Source organism: Carcharhinus amblyrhynchos, chromosome 5, assembly GCF_965287045.1.
Source record: "Carcharhinus amblyrhynchos chromosome 5, sCarAmb.v2.hapA, whole genome shotgun sequence".
Classification (NCBI taxonomy): Eukaryota; Metazoa; Chordata; class Chondrichthyes; order Carcharhiniformes; family Carcharhinidae; genus Carcharhinus; species Carcharhinus amblyrhynchos.
The window spans coordinates 87,538,856-87,561,523 of record NC_137328.1 but is presented as its reverse complement, the minus strand read 5'-3'; the positions used below and the strand labels follow the sequence as shown (position 1 = coordinate 87,561,523).

General features: G+C 44.0%; 1 protein-coding gene across 7 annotated transcripts in view; it reads left to right on the top strand.

Annotated features, from left to right (window-relative positions):
- The window catches only part of adgrv1 (adhesion G protein-coupled receptor V1), a 524,573-nt gene that overhangs the window by 79,128 nt on the left and 422,777 nt on the right, over nucleotides 1-22,668 (top strand). For all 7 annotated transcript variants that reach the window (XR_013886686.1, XM_080189140.1, XM_080189139.1 and 4 more), the window contains exons 16-20: nucleotides 9,277-9,400; nucleotides 11,923-12,189; nucleotides 13,437-13,563; nucleotides 16,737-16,954; nucleotides 17,903-18,646. Coding sequence is in view for 6 of the 7 variants with exons in the window: in XM_080189140.1 (XP_080045266.1) it covers nucleotides 9,277-9,400; nucleotides 11,923-12,189; nucleotides 13,437-13,563; nucleotides 16,737-16,954; nucleotides 17,903-18,646 (1,480 nt within the window). In the remaining variant the exon portion in view is untranslated. The remainder of the gene's footprint in view (nucleotides 1-9,276; nucleotides 9,401-11,922; nucleotides 12,190-13,436; nucleotides 13,564-16,736; nucleotides 16,955-17,902; nucleotides 18,647-22,668) is intronic.

The window sequence follows — 22,668 nt, the reverse complement described above, 5'->3', positions numbered from 1 at the left end:
CTGATTCAGAGGGGGGATGGGAACCTGAATTGTAGCTCCAATGTACAGGAGAATGAGAATAGGGAGGTCATGGATAAGGTTTCTAGGTCACAGCAGTGTATTGGCAGGCGGGAGGGTGGTTTGAAGTGCGTATGCTTTAATGCGAGGAGCATACGCAATAAGGTGGACGAACTTGCAGCCTGGATTGGTGCCTGGGACTTCGACGTTGTGGCCATTACAGAGACATGGATAGAGCAGGAACAGGAATGGTTGTTGCAGGTTCCGGGGTTCAGATGTTTCAGTCAGAGCAGAGAAGGTGGTAGAAGAGCGGGAGGCGTGGCATTGTTAGTCAAGGACAGTATTACAGTGGCAGAAAGGACGTTTGATGTGGACCTGTCTATTGAGGTAGTATGGGCTGAGATTAGAAACAGGAAAGGAGAGATCACATTGTTGGGAGTTTTTTTATAGGCCTCCAAAAAGATCCAGAGATGTAGAGGAAAGGATTGCAAAGATGATCCTGGATTGGTGTGAAAGTAACAGGATAGTTGTTATAGGGGACTTTACCTTTACAAATATCGATTGGAAAAGCTATAGTTCAAGCACGTTAGAGGGGTCAGTTTTTGTCCAATGTGTGCAGGAAGGTTTCATGACACAGTATGTTGATAGGCCAACAAGAGCTGAGGCTACATTGGATTTGGTACTGGGTAATGAACCAGACCAGGTGTTAGACTTGAGTAGGTGAGCACTTTGGTGATAGTGACCACAATTCGGTTATGTTTACCTTAGTGATGGAAAGGGATAGGCGTATACCGAAGGGCAGAAGTTATAGCTGGGGGAAAGGTAATTATGAGGCTATTAGGTGAGATTTAGGATACATAGGGTGGAGTAGGAAACTGCAGGGGCTGGGAACATCTGAAATGTGGAGCTTATTCAAGGAGCAGCTACTGCGAGTCCTTGATAAATATGTACCTGTCAGGCAGGGAGGAAGTGGTCGAGCGAGGGAACCGTGGTGTACTAAGGAAGTTGAATCTCTGGTGAAGAGGAAGAAGGAGGCTTATGTAAAGATGAGACGTGAAGGCTCAGTTAGGGCACTGGAGAGTTATAAATTAGCCAGGAAGGAGCTAAAGAGAGAGTTAAGAAGAGCTAGAAGAGGACATGAGAAGACTTTGGCGAATAGGATCGAGGAAAATCCTAAAGCTTTCTTTATTCTTGATAGTTATGTCAAGAATAAAAGATCGGTTAGGGCAAGATTAAGGCCGGTGAGAGACAGCAGTGGGAAGTTGTGCGTGGAGCCTGAAGAGATGGGAGAGGCACTGAATGAGTATTTTTCATCAGTATTCACGCAGGAAAATGTCAGTGTAGTCGAGGAGAATACTGCGATACCAGGTAGTAGACTAGACGGGATTGAGGTACATAAGGAGGAGGTGTTGGCAATTCTTGAGAGTATGAAAATAGATAAGTCCTCTGGGCCGGATGGGATTTACCCTAGGATTCTCTGGGAGGCTAGGGAGGAGATTGCAGAGCCTTTGGCTTTGATCTTCATGTCGTCATTGGCTTCAGGTATCGTGCTGGAAGACTGGAGGATAACAAATGTTGTCCCCTTGTTCAAGAAGGGGAGTAGAGACCAACCTGGGAATTATAGACCAGTGAGCCTTACTTCTGTTGTGGGCAAAGTTTTGGAAAGAATTATGAGGGATAGGACTTATAATCGTCTAAAGAAAAATAAATTGATTAGGGATTGTCAACACAGTTTTGTGAAGGGTAGATCGTGCCTCACAAACCTTATCGAGTTTTTTGAAAAGGTGACCAAAAGAGGTGGATAAGGGTAAGGCAGTTGACGTGGTGTATATGGATTTTAGCAAAGTGTTTGATAAGGTTCCCCATGGTAGGCTATTGCAGAAAATGGAGATGCATGGGATTGAAGGTGATTTAGCAGTTTGGATCAGGAATCGGCTAGCTGATAGAAGACAGAGGGTGGTGGTTGATGGGAAATATTCAACCTGGAGTTCAGTTACAAGTGGCGTACCTTAAGGATCTGTTTTGGGGCCACTGCTGTTTGTCATTTTTATAAATGACCTAGATGAGGGTGTAGAAGGATGGATTAGTAAATTTGCTGATGACCCCAAAGTTGGAGGAGTTGTAGACAGTGAGGATGGATGTTACAGTTTGCAGAGGGACATAGATAAGCTGCAGAGCTGGGCCGAGAGGTGGCAGATGGAGTTTAATACGGAAAAGTGTGAGGTGATTCACTTTGGTAAGAGTAACAGGAGTACAGAATATAGGGCTAATGGAAGGACTCTTAGTAGTGTTGATGAGCAGAGAGATCTCGGGGTACATGTGCATAGCTCCCTGAAAGTTGGCACCCAGGTTGATAAGGTTGTTAAGAAGGCGTACAGTGTGTTAGCTTTTATTGGTAGAGGGATTGAATTTCGGAACCGTGAGGTCATGTTACAACTGTACAAAACTCTGGTGCGACCGCACTTGGAGCATTGCATACAGTTCTGGTCGCCGCATTTTAAGAAAGATGTGGAGGCATTGGAAAGGGTGCAGAGGAGGTTTACCAGGGTGTTGCCAGGTATGGTGGGAAGGTCTTATGAGGAAAGGCTGAGGGACGAGGTTATTTTCATTAGAGAGAAGAAGGTTATGAGGTGACCTAATTGAGGCGTACAAGATGATCAAATGATTGGATAGGGTGGACAGTGAGAGCCTTTTACCTCAGATGGTGATGGCTAACATGAGGGGACATAGCTTTAAATTAAGGGGTTGTAATTATAGGATGGATGTCAGAGGTAGGTTCTTTACTCAGAGGGTAGTAAGGTCGTGGAATGCCCTGCCTGCAGCAGTTGTGGACTCGCCAACTTTAAGGGCGTTCAAATGGTCAGTGGATAGGCATATGGATAACATTGGAATAGCTTAGGTTAGAGGGTCATTAGATTGGTTCCACTGGTCGGCGCAACATCGAGGGCCGAAGGGCCTGTACTGCGCTGTAATGTTCTATGTTCTATTTTCCAGCTTGTTCTTCACTTAGATCCAGTTGCAAGAATAAGTTCTATTTTAGGCTTCCTGAAGGCCCAAACATTAAGGGAGTTGTCATTCATAAACAGCAAGGAACTAATTGTAGTGTCATATTCACTGTCATACTACAGCCATGTGCCAAGTAACAATGCATCGGTCTAGCCGCCACATGATACACTTGATGAAGCTCCAGTATTTTTGAGTCTGAAGTGTGTTTAGTTTGAATTAATGGGAACCAGAAGATGTAATCAGGATGGAGGAATTGATTACCTTAAGCCGGTCACTGAGATATCCCCAGTGGAGAGTGAAACTATTTTTTGCTGTTTTAATCTTCTCTGTAGAGTAATTTAAAACTAGATGAATATGCTCTGGTGAGAAAAATTACACTTTTGGAATGCAATGTAACATATGAATTTCTCCCATATGTGTAACCAGGTAATGATTGTCCCAATCAACACTATCTTCCAGAATTTATTTTCTCACACCCTCCTGTAACAGATATCCAAGAGTGAGTGCCTAACAAAAATTGTTTAAACAATTGACCCCACACTGAGTCTGATTATTTGAGTTCGATCATGAGATCAGATGGCAACATGTGCTCCAATGGAACTGTGTTGATCTTTCTTTTATTGTACTTTATTACATGCAATAGGAATCAGTAACTGATTGCACAGCTATGTTATCTTCAATGAAAAGGATGTTACAAGTTGCTTAAAGCAGCATAGCCATACAAAACTGGATGCTGAGGCAAAGTAGGAGTTTAAGTGGGTGGTTAAAAGCTTGGCCAAGAATTTAGTTTTAAAGAGAGAAGAGAGCAAGGTTTAGGAGAATTCCAGAAAATAGATCCTCAGCTGCTCAAAGTACAGTTGGTGGGACCAACTTCCTAGGAATGAACAGCAGTCAGAGAAACACAGAGGATTGAATTGTTCACGCATCACCCCCATCCCAAGGTCAGGAATGAAGGACATCATTCTTGGCACAGATAGTTTTCACTAGATGGGAAAGGGTGGGATAGGGATCCGGCTCCTCATCCTATTGAGGTCAACTAAAGTATTTTAAAAATTCATTAAGAACTTGTTGGAGGAAGAAGGTGGAATATTGAAGGGGGAATGCATGGGTTTCTGGAGGTATTTGTTGCCAATCATTTGAAGGGAAGGGAGTCCAGAAGAACAGGTAGTAAGATTGTCAGTCACAGTTGGGTGCTTACATATCCAAAAGGAAGGTTATAGCTACAAAGGGCCATGACTGTCAGATTTTGGGCCCAGTGGCAATAAAAGAGTCAGCACCCTCTGGAGGAGAGCGGAAAATGAGGCATCAGGGGAACATGGGAGGAGAGAGGAAGGCAGTGGAGGCACTCAACACAATTCAGTGCCAAATACAAAGCTACGTGGACATGGCCAAGCCCCCTGCTACAGTGGACTGTGATTTACCAAGCAGATGGTCACTGATACTCGTGACCCCATCACGAAGAATCTGGAACTGCATCACACTGGTTGCAATACTTCGCTATTGATCATCAGAATTACTGCAGCTTTGAACTTCTTTGTTATGGCTTCTTCCAGACATCAGCTATGGACTTGGTATCATCTTAAATGGCCACACAGCACTTTATCTCCCTTATCACCAATGCCCCCTTTGCCAGAGCTGGACAGTAAATTTAATTCCAGACTAATCAATCAATGCCTCAGCAAAGAGAGTGTGGTATGTTTCACCTCCCGCACTGGATTCCCCAGGTGCAGGGCATCATAGAAACATAGAAGATAGGAGCAGGAGAAAGCTATTTGGCCCTTCGAGCTTGCTCAGCTATTCATTATGATCATGGCTGATCGTCCAACTCAATAGCATAATACTGCTTTTTCCCCCTAATCTTTGATCCCATTCACCCCCAGTGCTATATCTAGCCATCTCTTGAATATATTCAATGTTTTGGCTTTGACTACTTCCTGTAGTAATGAATTCCACAGGTTCACCAGTCTTTGGGTGAAGAAATGTCTCCTCACTTCTATCTTAAATGGTCTACCTTGAATCCTCAGACTGTGACCTCCGGTTCTGTACTCCACCTCCCCCCCCCGCATCGAAAACATCTTCCCTGCATCTACCATGTCCCGTACCGTTAGAATTTTATAAGTCTCTATGAGGTCCCCCTATTTCCTCTCAATTCCAGTGAAAACAATCCTAACCCAGTCAATCTCTCCTCATATGTCAGTCCTGCCATCCCCGGAATCAGCCTGGTAAACCTTCACTGCATTCCCTTGAGAGCAAGAGCATCCTTCCTCAGAATCATCAATTGCATTCACACAGCCATCAAGCCACAAAGTAACCTGCCAGCTAGGTTCATCAACAGAAAGGACTTGTTCTCTCTCAACTTCCAATTGTCTGCAACCACAAAAAGGATTCCATGTGTATACTTGCTTTCCTGGTAGCTGCCATGATTCCCTCATCAGTCAGCAGTTTCTGCTGCCTCAGATATTCACTCCAACTCACAATGTGCATGGATGGATCCGTGGATTTAAACATGGAACATAGAACACTACAGCACAAACGGGCCCTTCGGCCCACAAGTTGCGCCGATCACATCTATACCTACCAAGCCATAGAATTTTCTGTAACTCCCAATCCCATTAGATCCCATATACTCATCCAGAAGTCTTTTAAAAGACCCCAGCGAGTTCGCCTCTACCACCACCAACGACAGCTGATTCCACTCACTCGCCACCCTCTGAGTGAAAAACTTACCCCTAACATCTCCTCTGTACTTGCTTCCTAGCACCTTAAACCTGTGTCCTCTCGTAGCGACCATTTCAGCCCTGGGAAATAGCCTCCGAGAATCCACCCTATCTATTCCTCTCAACATTTTATAAACCTCTATCAGGTCGCCTCTCAACCTTCGTCTCTCCAGGGAGAAGAGACCTAGCTCTGTCAACCTATCTTCATAAGGCATACCTCCCAATCCAGGCAACATCCTTGTAAATCTCCTCTGCACCCTCTCAATAGCTTCCACATCCTTCTTGTAGTGAGGCGACCAGAACTGCGCACAGTACTCTTAAGTGGGGTCTGACAAGGGTCTTATAAAGATAAGGGATATACTTTGACCACATAGCTATACACTCTTCTAAAGGAGCTCCAGACAGGCACAGGCAGTACAACCAATGCCAACTGCTGAGCCAGACAACCATTTAGGAGGTAATTGGGCCTTTGAAGATGCAATCACAGTGCTTGGACAGGTTAGGCAGTGCCCTGCAATAAACTCATTTCAGGGTCTCAGTCATTGTGGTAGATTGTTCTCTTCTCCATTACATGGCTCTTCAGATGGATGTTGATGTTGAGGATGGTGAGGACCTGGAAAGAAACAGTTTGTCACGGTAGCAAGTGGAAGTAAAAGAGGAGGAATTGGATACAGAAGTAAATGATGCTGAACAGCGAAGTTCTTGTAGATGACATGGTGCACTACTGTCATCCTCTGGGATGAGGACCACACCGCACCCTTCCAACCTCTTGGCCTCTGATATTAGATCCAGGATAAAGGCAAATTACTGTGGAGGCTGGAATCTGAAACCAAAAGAGTAAATGCTGGAAAATCTCAGCAGGTCTGGCAGCATCTGTATGGAGAGAAAAGAACTGACGTTTCGAGATCAGATGCTCTTTTGTTAAACATTAGATCCAGGTTGGGCACTGATGAAGCAATGGACAACATTGCTATTGGTACCAGGCCTTTTTACACTCCCGTTACATCTCACTTCCCTTTGGTGTAAGGAAAGGTCTTGGCACAATATGCAGATTTCTCCATTTGGACAACCAGCAGCCTCAATGATGGCTGCTATGTGGGGTCTAACTCAGTCCCACATTTCACATGAGCCATCTCCATTCCTGATACCACTGGCTCTAAGTGGACATGAATTGTTGTCTCTGAAATAACTCCTCAGAAGCTGGTCTCCCTTCACCAGATTTCCTTTTATTTGCAAACTACAATGGTTCAGGTTCAAAATCAGGAGTGCCAATGGACCTGAAACTCCCATATTTATGTACAGTTGAGGTTCTCTGATTAAACAGAGTGAAAAGTCTGACAACACCAGGTTTTAGTCCAACCTATTTATTTGATAATAGACTCACAAGCTTTCGGGGTTAGCCCCTTCGTCAGGTGAATGGAGAGTTCTGGCCTCAGACAGAGCATATAAAGCACAGACAGTTTAGAGATTACTGATTAGAATGTGAACAATTATGATTTCAATCAGGAACTTATGAAGGGGAGGTTTTGTGAAGGAGAGGTCGTGTCTCACAAACTTGATTGAGTGGTTTTGTGAAGGGGAGATCGTATTGATAGGCAAAGGGATCTGGATGTACAGGTACACATATCACTGAAAGTGGCAATACAGGTAGAGAAGGTAGTCAAGAAGGCATACAGCATGCTTGCCTTCATCAGCCGGGGCACTGAGTTTAAAAATTGGCAAGTCATGTTGCAGCTTTATAGAACCTTAGTTAGGCCGAACTTGTAGTGTTCAATTCTGGTCACCACACTACCAGAAAGATGTGGAAGGTACAGAAAAGATTTACCAGGATGTTGCCTAGTATGGAGGGCATTAACTATGAGGAGAGGTTGGAGAAACTTGGTTTTTTCTCACTGGAACAACAGAGGCTGAGAGGCGACCTGATAGAAGTCTACAAGATTATGAGAGGCATGGACAGAGTGGATAGTCAGAAGCTTTTTCCCAAGGTGGAAGCGTCAATTACTAGAAGGCATAGGTTTAAGGTATGAGGGGCAAGGCATAAAGGAGAAATATGAGGCAAATTTTTTATACAGAGAGGAGTGGGTGCCTGGAACTCGTTGCCGGGGGAGGTAGAGGAAGTGGATACAGTAGTGACTTTTAAGAGGTGTCTTGACAAATCCATGAATAGGATAAGAATAGAGGGATATGGATCCTGGAAGGGTAGGGGGTTTTAATTCAGTCGGGCAGCATGGTCAGTGCAGGCTTGGAGGGCCGAAGGGCTTGTTCCTGTGTTGCAATTTTCTTTGTTCTTTATACTCCAAGAGGCCAATGCCATGAGTCTCATTGAAATCATTATAGTCTCCATGTCAATTAAGGGCGCATTCCCATGAAAATGTTCACTTTAATCAGTTTCCCACTGCAGGCGGTTTCTGAAGTGAAAATAAACCCAGCTCCTGTTTCTCACCTTCGTGCCAAATAAAGTCAGAGTTTTTAATGGGATTCCAGAGCTGAAATAGTTTACAGAAATGGGAAGGCACACAGCAATGAACAGACATAAACATGAGAATTCAAAAGCTTTTAGTATTGAGGGAATGTAAACCACATGTTGGTTAGCTAGCCTAAGGATGATGGCTGGATGGAAGTTTTTACTGGATGGGGTACAATGCAGCAAAGTTTTGGAGTAACCAGCCAGGGAAACAATCAGTGTGGAGATGACAAGGCAGGTGAGGCAGATAAGCTGAAGCAGTGACAGAGTCAAGTGATGTTATGGTGCTGGAAGCAGGTGGTTCTAGTGTGAAAGTGGAATTGAAATTTATGTTTAGGATCAAATAGGATTTAAGGATGTGAGCAACCTGGATCAAGCTGAGAGAGTGACCAGAGTGTGGAATGGAATAGGTGACATGGATACAGAGTTTGGGAGGGGTACTGCAGTTGGTTAAGGAGGTATACATGGAGGTAAATAAATTCAGGAAGGTATTGTAAATCATTAATTGGGTCAAGAGGAATAACTTTCCAATATTCAGCAAGCCTCCATGTTTCTATTAATATTAAGTAATTTGCTTTGCCAGATTCATCTATCACTTCACCCTCTGATTTTCACTGGAAGCCAAATTATATCCAGGTTAATGTTGATGAGACTTTAATAATAGAATTTAGGATGCATCATGGATGATGTTTTACTCCAATGGCTTTAAATTTCAACTTGTTGAAATCTTGGCCATCCAAAAGTGTTAAAAATTAGGATATGTACTTTGCTGTGTGACAGATGCCATCATTTACACGGAGTGCCTGTCTAATTACAAATATTACCACCAGTTATGTAAACATTGGAACAACATATTCTGTGACAAACATAATATTGACCAGGATAATTGAGGCTTGTATGTCTGCAGGAAATGTAATATGCAATAGTCCAATGTTAAGTTATTCCCCAGAGTATTTGGTTGAATTCTTTGTAAATTCCTAATGACTAAAGTGGAAACAAACCTGTAGTTCACTCATTATACAGAAAAAAAAGTTACATAAACTTTGAAATTCCAAGTTAATTTGCTTTGTTATGTTTGTAATCTATACCCAGATTCCTGAGGATATAGAATCTTTCAGAGTCATCCTTTGGAATACCACTGGAGGTGCCAGGCTTGGAAGTGTACTTAATGCAACTCTTTTTATTGATAAAAATGATGATCCTATTTATTTTGAAGGTTTGGTTCACTTCTTAGAAAATTTTCTACATGCATTTTGTTAAATGTCTTCAACTTTTAACCACAAAACTATTATTAATTCTAGATAAAACAAGTTAATAGAGAATTGTGTGGTTTGTGAAGTATGTTACTGTCATTTCACCTTTGACCTCACATTTTGAATCCAAGTAGGCAACTCTCCTTTACAGGTCATAGAATCATAGAATCCTACAGTGCAGAGAGAGGCCACTCGGCCCTTCAAGTCTGCACCAATCACAGTCACAACTAGGCCTTATCCCATAATCCCATGCATTTACCCTAGCTGGTCCCCCTGACACTAGCTGCAATTTAACATGGCCAATTCACCTAAACCGCATGTCTTTGGACTGTGGGAGGAAACTGGAGCAGTCAGAGAAAATCCACGCAGACATGGGGAGAATGTGCAATCTCCACATCAGACACTGACCCAAGCCAGGAATTGAACCCAGATCCCTGGGTGAGGCAGCAGTGCTAACTATTGTGCTGCCTTTTGTTTTTATGTGGAATGAATTACCTAAAAGGTTGACCATTCAAGCCAACTTATCTATGATACTGTTTATGTTGTGCATGAACTTCCTTCCAACCTCCTTCATCTAACCTACCAGCTTATCCTTTTCCTTTTTTTCTCATATGTTTATTTTTCTTCCCTGTTGCAGCTCTAAATGCAGCTTTGCTATTTGCGCCAACTGCTTTTCTGGTTCCACATTCTTACTGCTCTTTGGCTAACATATTTTCAAATCTTTTATGCATCATTCCAATGGCACTCTAATATGGCCTTATTAACTTGCTTTGCTACCTTTCGTGGTTGTGTACACCAAGCTCTCATTGCTCCCTATCCCGTTTAGACTCTCAACTCTTATTTTCCAAGAGGTACACATGGCTTCCTTATTTTTCAACTAAAATGTAATACCTAACAGTTATTCATCTTGAAATCCATTTACCAATTACACACCTATTGAATCCCTACAGTGCAGAAGGAGGCCATTTGGCCCTTCGAGTCTGCACTGACTCTGCAAAATAGCATCTTACCCAGGCTCACCCCACTGCCCTATCCCCTCAATCCCATACATTTACCATGACAAATCCACCTAACCTACATATCTTTGGTCACTAAGGGACAATTTATCATGGCTAATCCACATAATCTGCACATCTTTGACCCATTCTGAGAGTTTATTAATGATTCATTGTATTCTATTGCAGTTTTTGTCTTTCTCAGTATTAAATATACTCTCCAATTTGGTGTCATCTACAAGTTTTGTAGTTGTGTTTCCAATTTCCAAACTCAAATTTTTTGTGTAAGTTTTGAATAACTGTGATTCCAGCACCAATCCTTGTGGGACATTGCTTCTCACCCTTTGCCAGTCTGAGTAGCTACCTTAACACCTACCTTCTCTTTTCTGTTCCATAACCAATTTATATCCATTCTGCTACTTACACTCTGATTTCATATGTTCTGACATTAGTGATGAATCTACCATGTGGTACTTTATTGAAGGATTTTTAGAAAATTCAAAGCCTTTTGAAATTAGTTAACACATTCAGTGCAGTTCTATTGAGCATTGACATTGCAGAAGAGACTGCCAAACTTTTCAACCTTTATTTGTAGAAGTATTACCTGCTGACCCTGATTCCGTGGCCCCTAGTCCTAGGTTCACCAACCAAATTGTTTCTCCCTTTCCACCTTATCAGTTCTCCTTAATACTTTGAAAACTTTGATCAATTTGCCACACGACTCTCTAAATTCCAGGGAATATATCACAAATTTACACTACCTCTCATAGAATCATAGAATCCTACAGTGCAGAAGGAGGCCATTCGGCCCATCGAGTCTGCACCGACCACAATCCCACTCAGGTCCTATCCTCACAACTCTATGCATTTATCCTAGCTGGTCCCCCTGACACTAAGGGCAATTTAGCATGGCCAATTCACCTCTCCTGCACATCTTTGGATCTTTCTCCTCGTGATTTAAATCCTCGGTGTCCTTTGTGCAGGGATCTGGTTTCATTGAATGTAAGTGATTTATTTTTTGATAAAGATAAAGTACTGCAGATGCAAGAATCTGAAACAAAAACAGAAAATATTTGAAGAGCTCAGCAGGTCTGATAGCATCTGTGGAGAGAGATGGACTCTGACGAAGGTCATCCTGACTCAATACGTTGGCTCTATTCTCTCTCCACAGATGCTGTCAGATCTGCTGAGTTTTTCCAGCATTTTTTGATATTTTTTTGATGGCAATCATATGGAAAACATGGACAAAATGGAATATTGCACTTAGTTCATGATTGCGGGAAGACTGACCTGATACAACATAAGGCAATTTTCTATATCCACTGAACCGCTATTCTCCATACGATACTTGTAAGCATTCTTACAAATCATTTATAAGCATAATGTTCACAAAGGTACATTTCTAAGATGGACTATATGAAATGTATTTCATGTTTTGTCAGGTATTTTGCATTGGTGAAACTGACCCTGTCTGATTTGATTAATTTTAGACCCAATTATCCTTCGAGTCCAGGAAGGAAGTGTTGCCAATTTCACAGTTGCTAGAAATGGATCTGCTGACTTTGTAGCGACTGTTGTTTACAATGTCCAGAGTGATGGGACCTCCAACAGCGAGGGAGACTTTCTTTCTCTGAGTGACAATACAACACTGGTATTTGAAGTAGGAGAAAGGACTAAGACTATTTCTGTTGTTATTAATGAAGACGATATTCCTGAAACAGATGAAACATTCTACATTGTGTTGCTCAATTCTACAGGTACTGTTATTTGCCTGTTTTCCTATGGTGGACATGGATTGTTGTTGCAGGCGCTGTCTTCAAGACAGGTGTTTTTCTTTTTCTAAATATGAAGAAAAGAGCAAGAATGTAGACAGATAGTTCTTGATTAATAAGGGAATCAGGGGTTATGGGGAAAAGGCAAGAGAACGGAGATGAGAAAAATATCAGCCACGATTGAATGGCGGAGCAGTCTTGATGGGCCGAGTGGCCTAATTCTGCTCCTATGTCTTATGGTCTAATGGTCTTGTAAGCTATCCAAATAGGTTTCAGCTATTTTAGCTAATTTAGATTAATGTGGTTAAATTAAGATTTATGGGTAGCGATAAAATAAACATTAAATTTGCTCACAATGAGCCGCATTTTGATGAAAATATTTTGGTACTTAAATAACTAACAGTATTGCTTACCTGTTCTACCAAAATGAAATAGACCATTAACTCCATATAGAATACTAATTTCTGAGACCTTGGGCAGGATTTTCCAGATGCGCTCACCCCAAAACTGGAAAACCCCGCCCAAGGTCAGTGGATCTTGCATGTTCCGTGTCCCGCTTGCTATAATTCCTGTGGCGGGTGCGACGGGAAAATTCTGGCTCTTGAGACATCCTGAATAAAACTGTGCATTATTAATTGAATACATCAAATGTTAGGGCATTCATCATTGTCTCAAGCAAATGGAACTTTCTGCCACTTTTTTGTAGACCTATAGTAAGCAGGACACAAACCATGCATTCCAGTCTTGGGACGAGCCAGAAAATCCCACCTCTAGTTGATAAATCATTAATAGCAAGGTTGAACACTAGTGATAAGAGATTGGACTCATTTCTGTTGGACTAAAATTGGGATATGGTAGTTTTTGTGGAAGAAATAAACCTGAAGGATCCTCCTCGTTTGATGCAGTCTTATGCTTTTAAGGGATGATTTATACTGTTTGCTATTTATAGTTAAATTTTAAATGCGTATTTTTTAAATGCATTTACAATGCATGACTTAATTTATAGTGAAATCATCAATGCATTTTTCAAAATAATGCTCATAATTTCAGTACATTTTATGAATAAGATAATTGTTCCTTATGATATACTGATTTCTGTTCAGCATCACCATGGTATTATTTATGTAGTAAACCAACACCCCAAATTAATTTGTGAAATCGGTAATCTAATCAGCTGACTTTGTCTCTTGTTCAGAAAGGATATTAAGCTTTGGGTTCATGTCTTGTTGTAGGAGATACTGTTGTGCATGGGACCACAAAAGCTACAGTTATTATTGAAGCAAATGATGATCCTAATGGAATCTTTTCACTTGAACCTTTTGAAAAGTTTGTATTCGAAGGAATGACCAACAGTTTTATGTAAGTAGTAAAACGTGATTATTTAAAAAAAGCTTCAATATCAAATTTGAAAGTAGAATGAAATTCAAATCACCTTCCAACTTGGGGGGGCATGTAAGCTTATGTGAACTGTCCCAGCAATTGAAAAAATAAGATTACTTTGAAACAAATCTTGGTAATCTCTTACACTAGAAAAAATAACATGCTGATTAAATATTTTGACTGCAGCTTTCCATTATAGCTTTGTACTTTATATATTCTGGGGCTGAAATTCAAACTATGCCATTGTAGTGCCTCACATGCTGGGATAGAAGCAGAATAAGGATAGAATTTAGGCCCCGATTAGACAATGAATTGATTGCTTTCTAATATACCTGGTGGGAATTGAGGAGAAGTGGCAGACGGGGATTGGAGTAGTGCTGCTGAATGAGGGGCTCAGAACATTGAGGGAGGAATGCTGAGGTAAAAGGTGTAGGAGGGCTGGATTTCGGGAGTTGGGGATGCTTCAGGTGTATTTTTGCAGCTAATGGAACAAAATGATTCTTTTGCTGTGCAGCGCAAGGTTTAACAAACTCAGCAGAGCAATCAAGATAAGTGATCTACTTCTGCTGTCCTTTCCTTGTAGTTATTTAAAAATGTGGCATTCTCCATTTATTAGCCTCATGATAACAGAGGATTTAGAAGTGAAAGAGGTGAAACATTGTAGAGCAGAAGTCAATTCTGTTAATTGTATAAATTGAAGTTAGAAGAACCCCCTTGTAAGGCCTCTTCTAACCTGTGAGATACCACTGCAAAGACCCAAACCAACAGCCATGGCTTGTTCCACACCTGTCATAGTATACCCATCACCCTGACCCCCAACCACCCCCATTATATTCCCTGACGCCCCCAGGGATTTACTGCCCCCATCAACATCCAGTCAACTCTGCACACCTAACTAGACCTGATCCGACTCCTGTCCCTCAGCCCAGCAGTGGTCCTGAGCTGAGCCCCTCTGCTTACCCCAACCTCAGAACCCCCTCCGCCCAGCCTCCCATCCTCATCTGCCTGACCTCGGATACTCCTCTGCCCAACCTCACGCCCCCCTCCGCTCGACCTCACGTCCCCCTCCGCTCGACCTCAAGTCCCCCTCCGCTCGATCTCACGTCCCCCTCCGCTCGACCTCACGTCCCCCTCCGCTCGACCTCACGTCCCCCTCTGCTCGACCTCAAGTCCCCCTCCGCTCGATCTCACGTCCCCCTCCGCTCGACCTCACGTCCCCCTCCGCTCGACCTCACGTCCCCCTCTGCTCGACCTCACGTCCCCCTCCGCTCGACCTCACGTCCCCCTCCGCTCGATCTCACGTCCCCCTCCGCTCGACCTCACGTCCCCCTCCGCTCGACCTCACGTCCCCCTCTGCTCGACCTCACGTCCCCCTCCGCTCGACCTCACGTCCCCCTCCGCTCGATCTCACGTCCCCCTCCGCTCGACCTCACGTCCCCCTCCGCTCGACCTCACGTCCCCCTCCGCTCGACCTCACGTCCCCCTCCGCTCGACCTCACGTCCCCCTCCGCTCGATCTCACGTCCCCCTCCGCTTGATCTCCCATCGTCATCTGCCCTACCACCCATCACCCTCAGCCCGATCTCATGTCCCCCTCCACTTGACCTCCCATCCCTGTCTGCCTGACCTCGGATCCCCCTCCGCCCGACCTCCCGTCCCCCTCAACCCGACCTCCTGTCCCCCTCCGCCTGACCTCCTATCCCCCTCCGCCTGACCTCCTGTCCCCCTCAACCTGACCTCCCAACCCCTTCAGTCCAACCTCCCATGCCCCTCCGCCTGTCCTTGGACCCCCCCTCCACCTGACCTCAGACCCCCCTCTGCCTGACCTCAGACCCCCACCAGCCAAACCTCCCATCTCCCTCCGACTGAACTCGGACCCCCCCTCCACCCGACCTCGGATCCCACTCTGTCCGACCCCCCACCCCGCTCCACCCAACCCCCAAACCCCCTCTGCCAAACCCCCCATCCCACTCTGTCCAACCTCCCAACACTGCCCAACCTCCATCCCTCCCCCGCCTGACCTTGGATCCCCCTCCGCCCGATCTCCCATCCCCTTCTGCCTGACTCCCATCTCCCTCTGCCTATCCTCGCATCCCTCTCCACTCAACCTTCCGCTGCCCCAACCCAACCTCCCGTCCCCCTCTGCCCGACCTCCCGTCCCCCTCTGCCTATCCTTCCGTCCCTCTCCGCCCAACCTCCCGTCCTCTGCCCGACCTCCCGTCCCTCTCTGCCCTACCTCCCATCTCCCTCTGCCTATCCTCGCGTCCCCCTCCGCCCGACCTCCCACCCCCCCCACCCGACCTCCCATTCCTCCCCCTCAACCCGACCTCAGATCCGCCAATCCCTCCACCTCGACCTCTGATCCCCAGTCCAACATCTGATGCCCCTCACAGTCTCTGAACACCTTGTCATGACCTTCAACCCCCACATCCCATCCATCTCACCCCAAGCCCAACTTCCAACCTCCCCATCCAACGACCTCTGACATTCCCTCACTTGCGATCTCTGGTTCTCCCCCACTCCTGACCACCTAACTTTGACCTCCATTCACTCTCAGCATGCCCTCAACCCTTCCCAGCCTTGACCTACGAACTCCCCCACCCCCATTCCCCACCTATGCCTGACTTCCAATCACATGTCCCACTGCTGGAGCTGCAACTTCCCCACTGAGCCAATCCCCTCAACCCAACCTCAGCAATCCCCTTCAACACCATCAACCCCTTTCAACCTCAACCCTATGCCGCCATCCTCCCACACCCTCCTCCCACCCATCTCAAACCCTCAACTATCCAACTCCTATCCACTTATCTGGTATTCTTAACTTTTCCCTTGCCTGTCAATTTTACTGTGCTCTTGAAACATATTTGCTGTAAGGCAGCTTGTGCAGTAAGAAAGGACATGGCCTCCTTGACTTTGCTGGAGTTGGATTGTGCTGGGGAATGATTCAGTGCAGACCCCGGCAATTACAAGTTTCAGTGTAATTGTCGAGGCCAGGTAAATATGTATTTATTTCCTGTAATTCCTGAGGGCCATCTCTTTCTGAAGTAATTTCACACCTTTTTAAATGTTCATTTTATTTAACATATGCCAACCCAAACCATTAAAACGTGAGTGAAATGTTTTCCTTCATTTTGTACCCCTGCTTACAAACAGGATTTTAAGACAACGAGGAATATTTGGCAATGTTTCCATCTCATGGCAGCTGTTTATCAATGACTCTTTCATGGAACCTGGGCAAGAGTTTTTAGAAACATCTGGAATTGTGATGTTCACAACTGGAGAACATGCTTATCCTATCACACTCTATGCACTTGCTGATGGAATTCCAGAATTTGATGAAACTTATGTTCTGAGGTTGCTAAATGCTTCAGGTATGTGCTCCAAGCAAGGCCTTTTGAAGAAATATTTTATCTTACATATTGCAAAGGTATTGCAGTACTCTCTTGTGCCAGCATTTGTTCCCTATCCCTATTTGCCCTTCAACATGAGGCAGCTGTGCGTCAACAACATGTTATGGGTCTGGAGGATAGGTAAGGATGGCAGATTTCCTTCCCTAAAGGGACATGAGCAAACCAGATGGGTTTTTACAACAATTGGTAATCACTGTCATGGTCACTGTTATTTCAGATTGATTAATTGAGATTAAATTCCACCAGTTGGAGGGGACCATCTGTGACCCTCACCAGTGAGGGTCTCCCCCTGTGAAGTTAGAAAGCTAAGTAAGTCCAGACTATTATGTCTCAGGCTCACTAATGATGTTAAAATAAGTTTATAGATATCTAAATCAGCCTTGTACCCAGCCCAGGCGTGAGCCTGATTATGCCGGCAGGCCAGGACTGGTAATATCACAAGAAGAGAGAAAGCAGGTACAAACCTGATTTTCACCTTTCCTGTCCACTTTGCTACTTGACCAGCTCAGCAGGGTGGAAAGATCGCACCCTTTATCTTTTAGTTTCTTTGCAGGAGTTCAAGTGTTTGTGAATAAAAAGACAACATAATCTTGTGTAAAAGTTGATTTAAGAAATCTGGAGCTAAAAGACTAATGATAACTATGAAACCACACATCTGGTTCACTAGAGATGGAAATCTGTCATCCTTACTTGATCTGGCCTACATGTGATTCCAGACCCACAACAATGTGGTTGTCTCTTGAATGCCTCTTAAAAATTGCCTCATAAGCCATTCAATTCAAGGGCAGTTAGGGATGGTCAATAAATGTTGGCCCAGCCAGCGACGCCCACATCCCATGAATGAATTAAAAAAAAAATTGCAGCAGAATCATTTTGGAAAAATTAATCATCTCTTTATTGGCTTTATAGGAGGGTTTCCTGGGCCTGGTGCACAATTATCAAATGGAAGCTTAAGTGCTAATGTTGTGATTCCATTTAATGATGATCCTTTTGGAGTTTTCGTTCTGGATGCAGAAAGCCAAGAGAGGGAAGTTGCGGAAGATGTCCTGTCAGTTGATGACATGTCTTCTATCACAAACTTCACCATCCTGCGACAAAAAGGCACATTTGGGGATGTACGAATTGGATGGGAGATACTGTCCAATGCCTTCAGACACGGACTGCCTGAAATGACAGACCTTATCCTAGTTGGAACGTTTCCCAGTTCTGTTGAATTACGGCCTCATGCAAGGCGACATCGCACGGGTACAGACGCTCTTTACTTTAGTGGAGCTGAAGGTGTTTATGGAACCATTAACCCGGAGTATCATCCAAGGATGAATAATATAGTTGCAAATTTTACATTATCTGCATGGATGATACCTAATTCCAACACTGATGGATTTATCATCTCAAAAACAAACAACAATGGCAGCACTTATTACGCTCTGAAAGTGATGACAAATGAATCCGCTGTGTCAATAATGTTCCATTATACTCTGTTTGGGTCAAATGTTACTCATATTGCCACAGTTACCGCATCGAAGCATTTGGAAGAAAAGACTTGGATACACATTATAATCATGGTGGATGATGGGCTAATTGAATTTTATTTGGATGGGACTCTGGTTCCTGAGGGCATTAAGAGTCTCAAAGGGGAAACAGTTGCAGATGGTAAGTGTTAGAAACTGATGATCATATCCAGTTTAATGGTGCCATTTGCCAATTTGGGGGTGATGGCATTTTTGATATCAATGATAAGTCGTCAGTGTGAAAGAAACAGCGCTCATGTTGCCAGGAGCTTGTCATAAAATCAAGTGATTTTGAATGCAGTCTTTTGTGACAGTGATATTCCTGATGACAGTTTGAAGATGGCTGTGCTGTTTGCTTCTTAATGACCAAGTGGCTAAAATGACTGTGCCTATCCTATGCAAGCTGGCAGTGTTTATTGAACCTCTGTTCTATATGGATCTTCCGCTATCATTTGGAAAGGTACTGTCGGACAACAAAAAAGCCTCCAACTTTGGATAATTGCAATTAAAATGGTTGTGGAAATGAGACCAAACAAATACTAATCCAGCCATAACATCTCGTAAAGAAGATACACAAAATCTGATTTGTAATGTACATTTCCAAGAGACCACAAGAGGCAGAAATACACTATTTGGCCCATTGAATCTGCTCTGCCATTCAATTTGATCACGACTGATTTGATATAATAACCCTCAACTCCACTTTCCTGGTTTATTCCCATCACCTGTGTGAGTAATAAGCTATTGATCATAAATACAATTAATATATTTGTTAAATTCATCTTCAACACATTGTGGTTGAAAAGTAGGTCAGCCAATGAGCACAATCCAAGCTGCCACAGAGATCTATTGCTGGCTATAATTTTCACTACTGAATTTTTTTGATGGGGGCCAGTTGTAATTTCCGCTGGTGGGAACCTCTCCTTCCAGTGGGGAGGTTAGGGGTGCGGGGAGAGACACAAGTGGGCCTGGAGACAACCGTTCCAGGTTCACCAATGATATTGAAACAGCAATTTCAATATTATAATCAGCCTCTCACCAATTTCCAGTGCGGAAATGATCACGAGGGGTCACGGGCTCAAGGTGAGTTGGGGGGAGGTATAACTCTGATATCAGAGGGACGTTTTTTACGCAGAGGGTGGTGGGGGCCTGGAATGCGCTGCCAAGTAGGGTGGTGGAGGTGGACACGCTGGCATCGTTTAAGAATTACCTGGATAGTCACATGAGCAGCCTGGGAATGGAGGGATACAAACGAATGGTCTAGTTGGACCAATACGCGGTACAGGCTTGGAGGGCCGAAGGGCCTGTTTCCTGTGCTGTACTGTTCTTTTTTCCTTGTTTGTTCTTTGGAACTGATTGTGTCAGAAAACATTGCCTGGGAGACTCACAATCAGCCGGGTGCTGGATGTGAATCCCCCTACTGACCCTCCTCTGATGTCTCCAGGCCCACTGCACTACTCAAGCAGTGCAGCAGTCCGGGAGAATCATCCCGATAATCTTAAGAGCCTTTTTGAAGCTCACAATGGTGATTAATTCGATTGGAGGCATTCTTTCTCTTGGAGGTTTGTTTTCCCAGAGAAGCTTGGTGGTTGAATTTATTTCAGGCAGAGTTAGATTTTTCATAAACAAGGGAATCCAGGGTTATGGAGAGCAGACAGGAAAATGGAGTTGCGACCACACAATCAGATTAGCCACAATCTTATCAAATGGTAGAGGCGGCTCAGAAGGCCAAATGACCTACTTCTGCTCCTGAGTCCAAATGTTGTGATTACTGGCTTGTACAGCTCAGAGGCAATGTAGCTGATTTTTGTCCTCTGTAAGTTCTAAATAGGTCAGAACTAATGAAAATGCTGCCCAAGAGAACGAGTGCAACGGGAATCCCATTTTCTGGTCTAAGCTCACTTGCATAAGTGATTCACGATTGATTTTTCTGTAATATTATCCAACCCTTGAGAGACCCACCCTTCCTTGGCAATGGGTAGTAGTAGGCAGCTGAAGCATAAAACTGGCCAAAGCTATCCTATTATGTTCTGTCAAAATCATGGCACTCTTGGATCCCAATTGGCAGCTTTGGTAACAGATGGAAAGCCTGGGAGAGCGTCTTATCACACCCACCTGCTGAGACACAGTTGATGGTAAATGCCGAGCTGTCCAAATCCCAAAGGGAAACAGCTGCCAAAATGTTTTTGCAATTTGCATGTTATGAGACGAGTTCTCAGATAAGGAATTTGTGTATTCAAGCTAGTTGTGATGATTTATGTTAAAGTACATGCTTTTTAAAAAAAAATTACTCTTAAACACAAGAATGGTTTCACATATGAACAGTTCTTTAAAATTGTTCCAAAATATCTTAACTTAAATTACACTCAGAGCGATCCTCCCACTTTTCTGTTCAGCATGGCTATTATAAATCTTTAAATTTAGAGAATTCCAGTAACTTTTACCACAGAGTGGTGCTCATTTTCTTAGAGGGTGGTCTACTGAGGCTGACAAAAATTGGTTCTCCAGGTCTGGGTCGTGTTCATACTGTCTTATGGGAGTTCTAACCAACTATCCTGCGGCACGGTGGCGCAGTGGTTAGCACTGTTGCTCCAGGGACCCGGGTTTGATTCCTTGGGTAACTGTGTGGATTTTGCATTTTCTCCCCGTGTCTGCATGGGTTTCCTCCGGGTGCTCAGGTTTTTTCCTAGAAATGTTAACCTGGATGCAATGCTGGTGTGACACCAGCAGCAAACATCTCCACTTCTGATCTTATGATGGAGGAAAGGTTATTGATGAAGCAGTTGAAGATGTTGGACCGAGGACACTACCCTGAGGCATTCCTGCAGTGATGTTCTGGGACTGAGATCATTGACCTCCAACAACCACAACCGTCTTCCTTTCTGCTAGGTATGACTCCAACCATGGAGTTTTTTCTTATTCCCACAGACACCAGTTTAACCAGGGCACCTTTGTGTCATGGTCAGTCAAATACTGTTTTGATGTCAAGGCCAGTCACTCTCACCTCATCGCTTGAGTTTAGCTCTTTTGTCCATGTTTGGACCCAGGCTGTAATGGGGTCAGGAACTGAGAAGCCCTGGCGGAACCTAAACTAAGCATCAGTTAAGCTTGTTATTGCTGAGTAGTTCTCATTTGTTAGAATTGTCCATGACACCTTTACCAATGATTGAGAGTAGGCTGAGAGATAACTTGCCAGGTTGGATTTGTCATGATTTTTGTGGACAGGACGTATCGGCACAATTTGCCACATTACTGGCTACATGCCAGCATTTTAGTTGTACTGGAGCAGCTTGGCTACGGCCAGAGCATTGTCATTGATAACAGAGACACGACGGCTAGTTCTGTAGCACAAATCTTCAGCACTGTTGCAGCAAGATTGTCAGGGCCCTTAGCCTTTGCTTCAGCCCAGTACCTTCAGCCATTTCCTGATATCACATGGAATGAATAGAATTGGCTGAAGGCTGGCATTGTAACGCTGACGACCTTTTGGGGAGGTCAAAATCTATCCCATTTAGTACAATGGTAGTGCCATCGTAGGACTGTGTGGTGGTCATACTTGGGACAGATACAACTGTGAGTGGTGGATTGTTGAGAATGAGTTCAAGTAGGGGTTTCTCTCTTGTTGGTTCTCTTATTGCCTGCTGCAGACCCAGTCTAGCCACTATGTTCTTTCAGCCTTGGCCAGCTTGATCAGTAGCGGTACTACCAATGTCCATCTCAGTGATGGACATTAAAGTCCCCACCTAGAGTACATCCTGTATCCTTGCCACCCTCAGTGATTTTTCCAGTAGTGTTTAACATGGAGGAATATTGATTAATCAGCTGAGGCGGTATAATAGGTGGTAATCAGCAGCTTGTTTCTTTCCCCATGTTTGTCCTGATGCTATGATATTTCATGGGATTCTAAGTTAATGTTGAGGACTCCTAGGGCAACTGCTTCTCATTGTGTACCACCACTGGTGGATCTGTCCTGTTGGCGGGGGAGGTCATACCCAGGGATGGTAATGGTGATGTCAGAGCCATAGTTGGACTGATGGAATCATCCCTTATTGATAAGGGATAAATGACTAGTTTGTAGGACAGCTTTACCAATTTTGACCCAAGTGCCAGATGTTGACAAGGAAGACTTTGCAGGGATGACAGGGCTGAGTATGCCATTGTAGT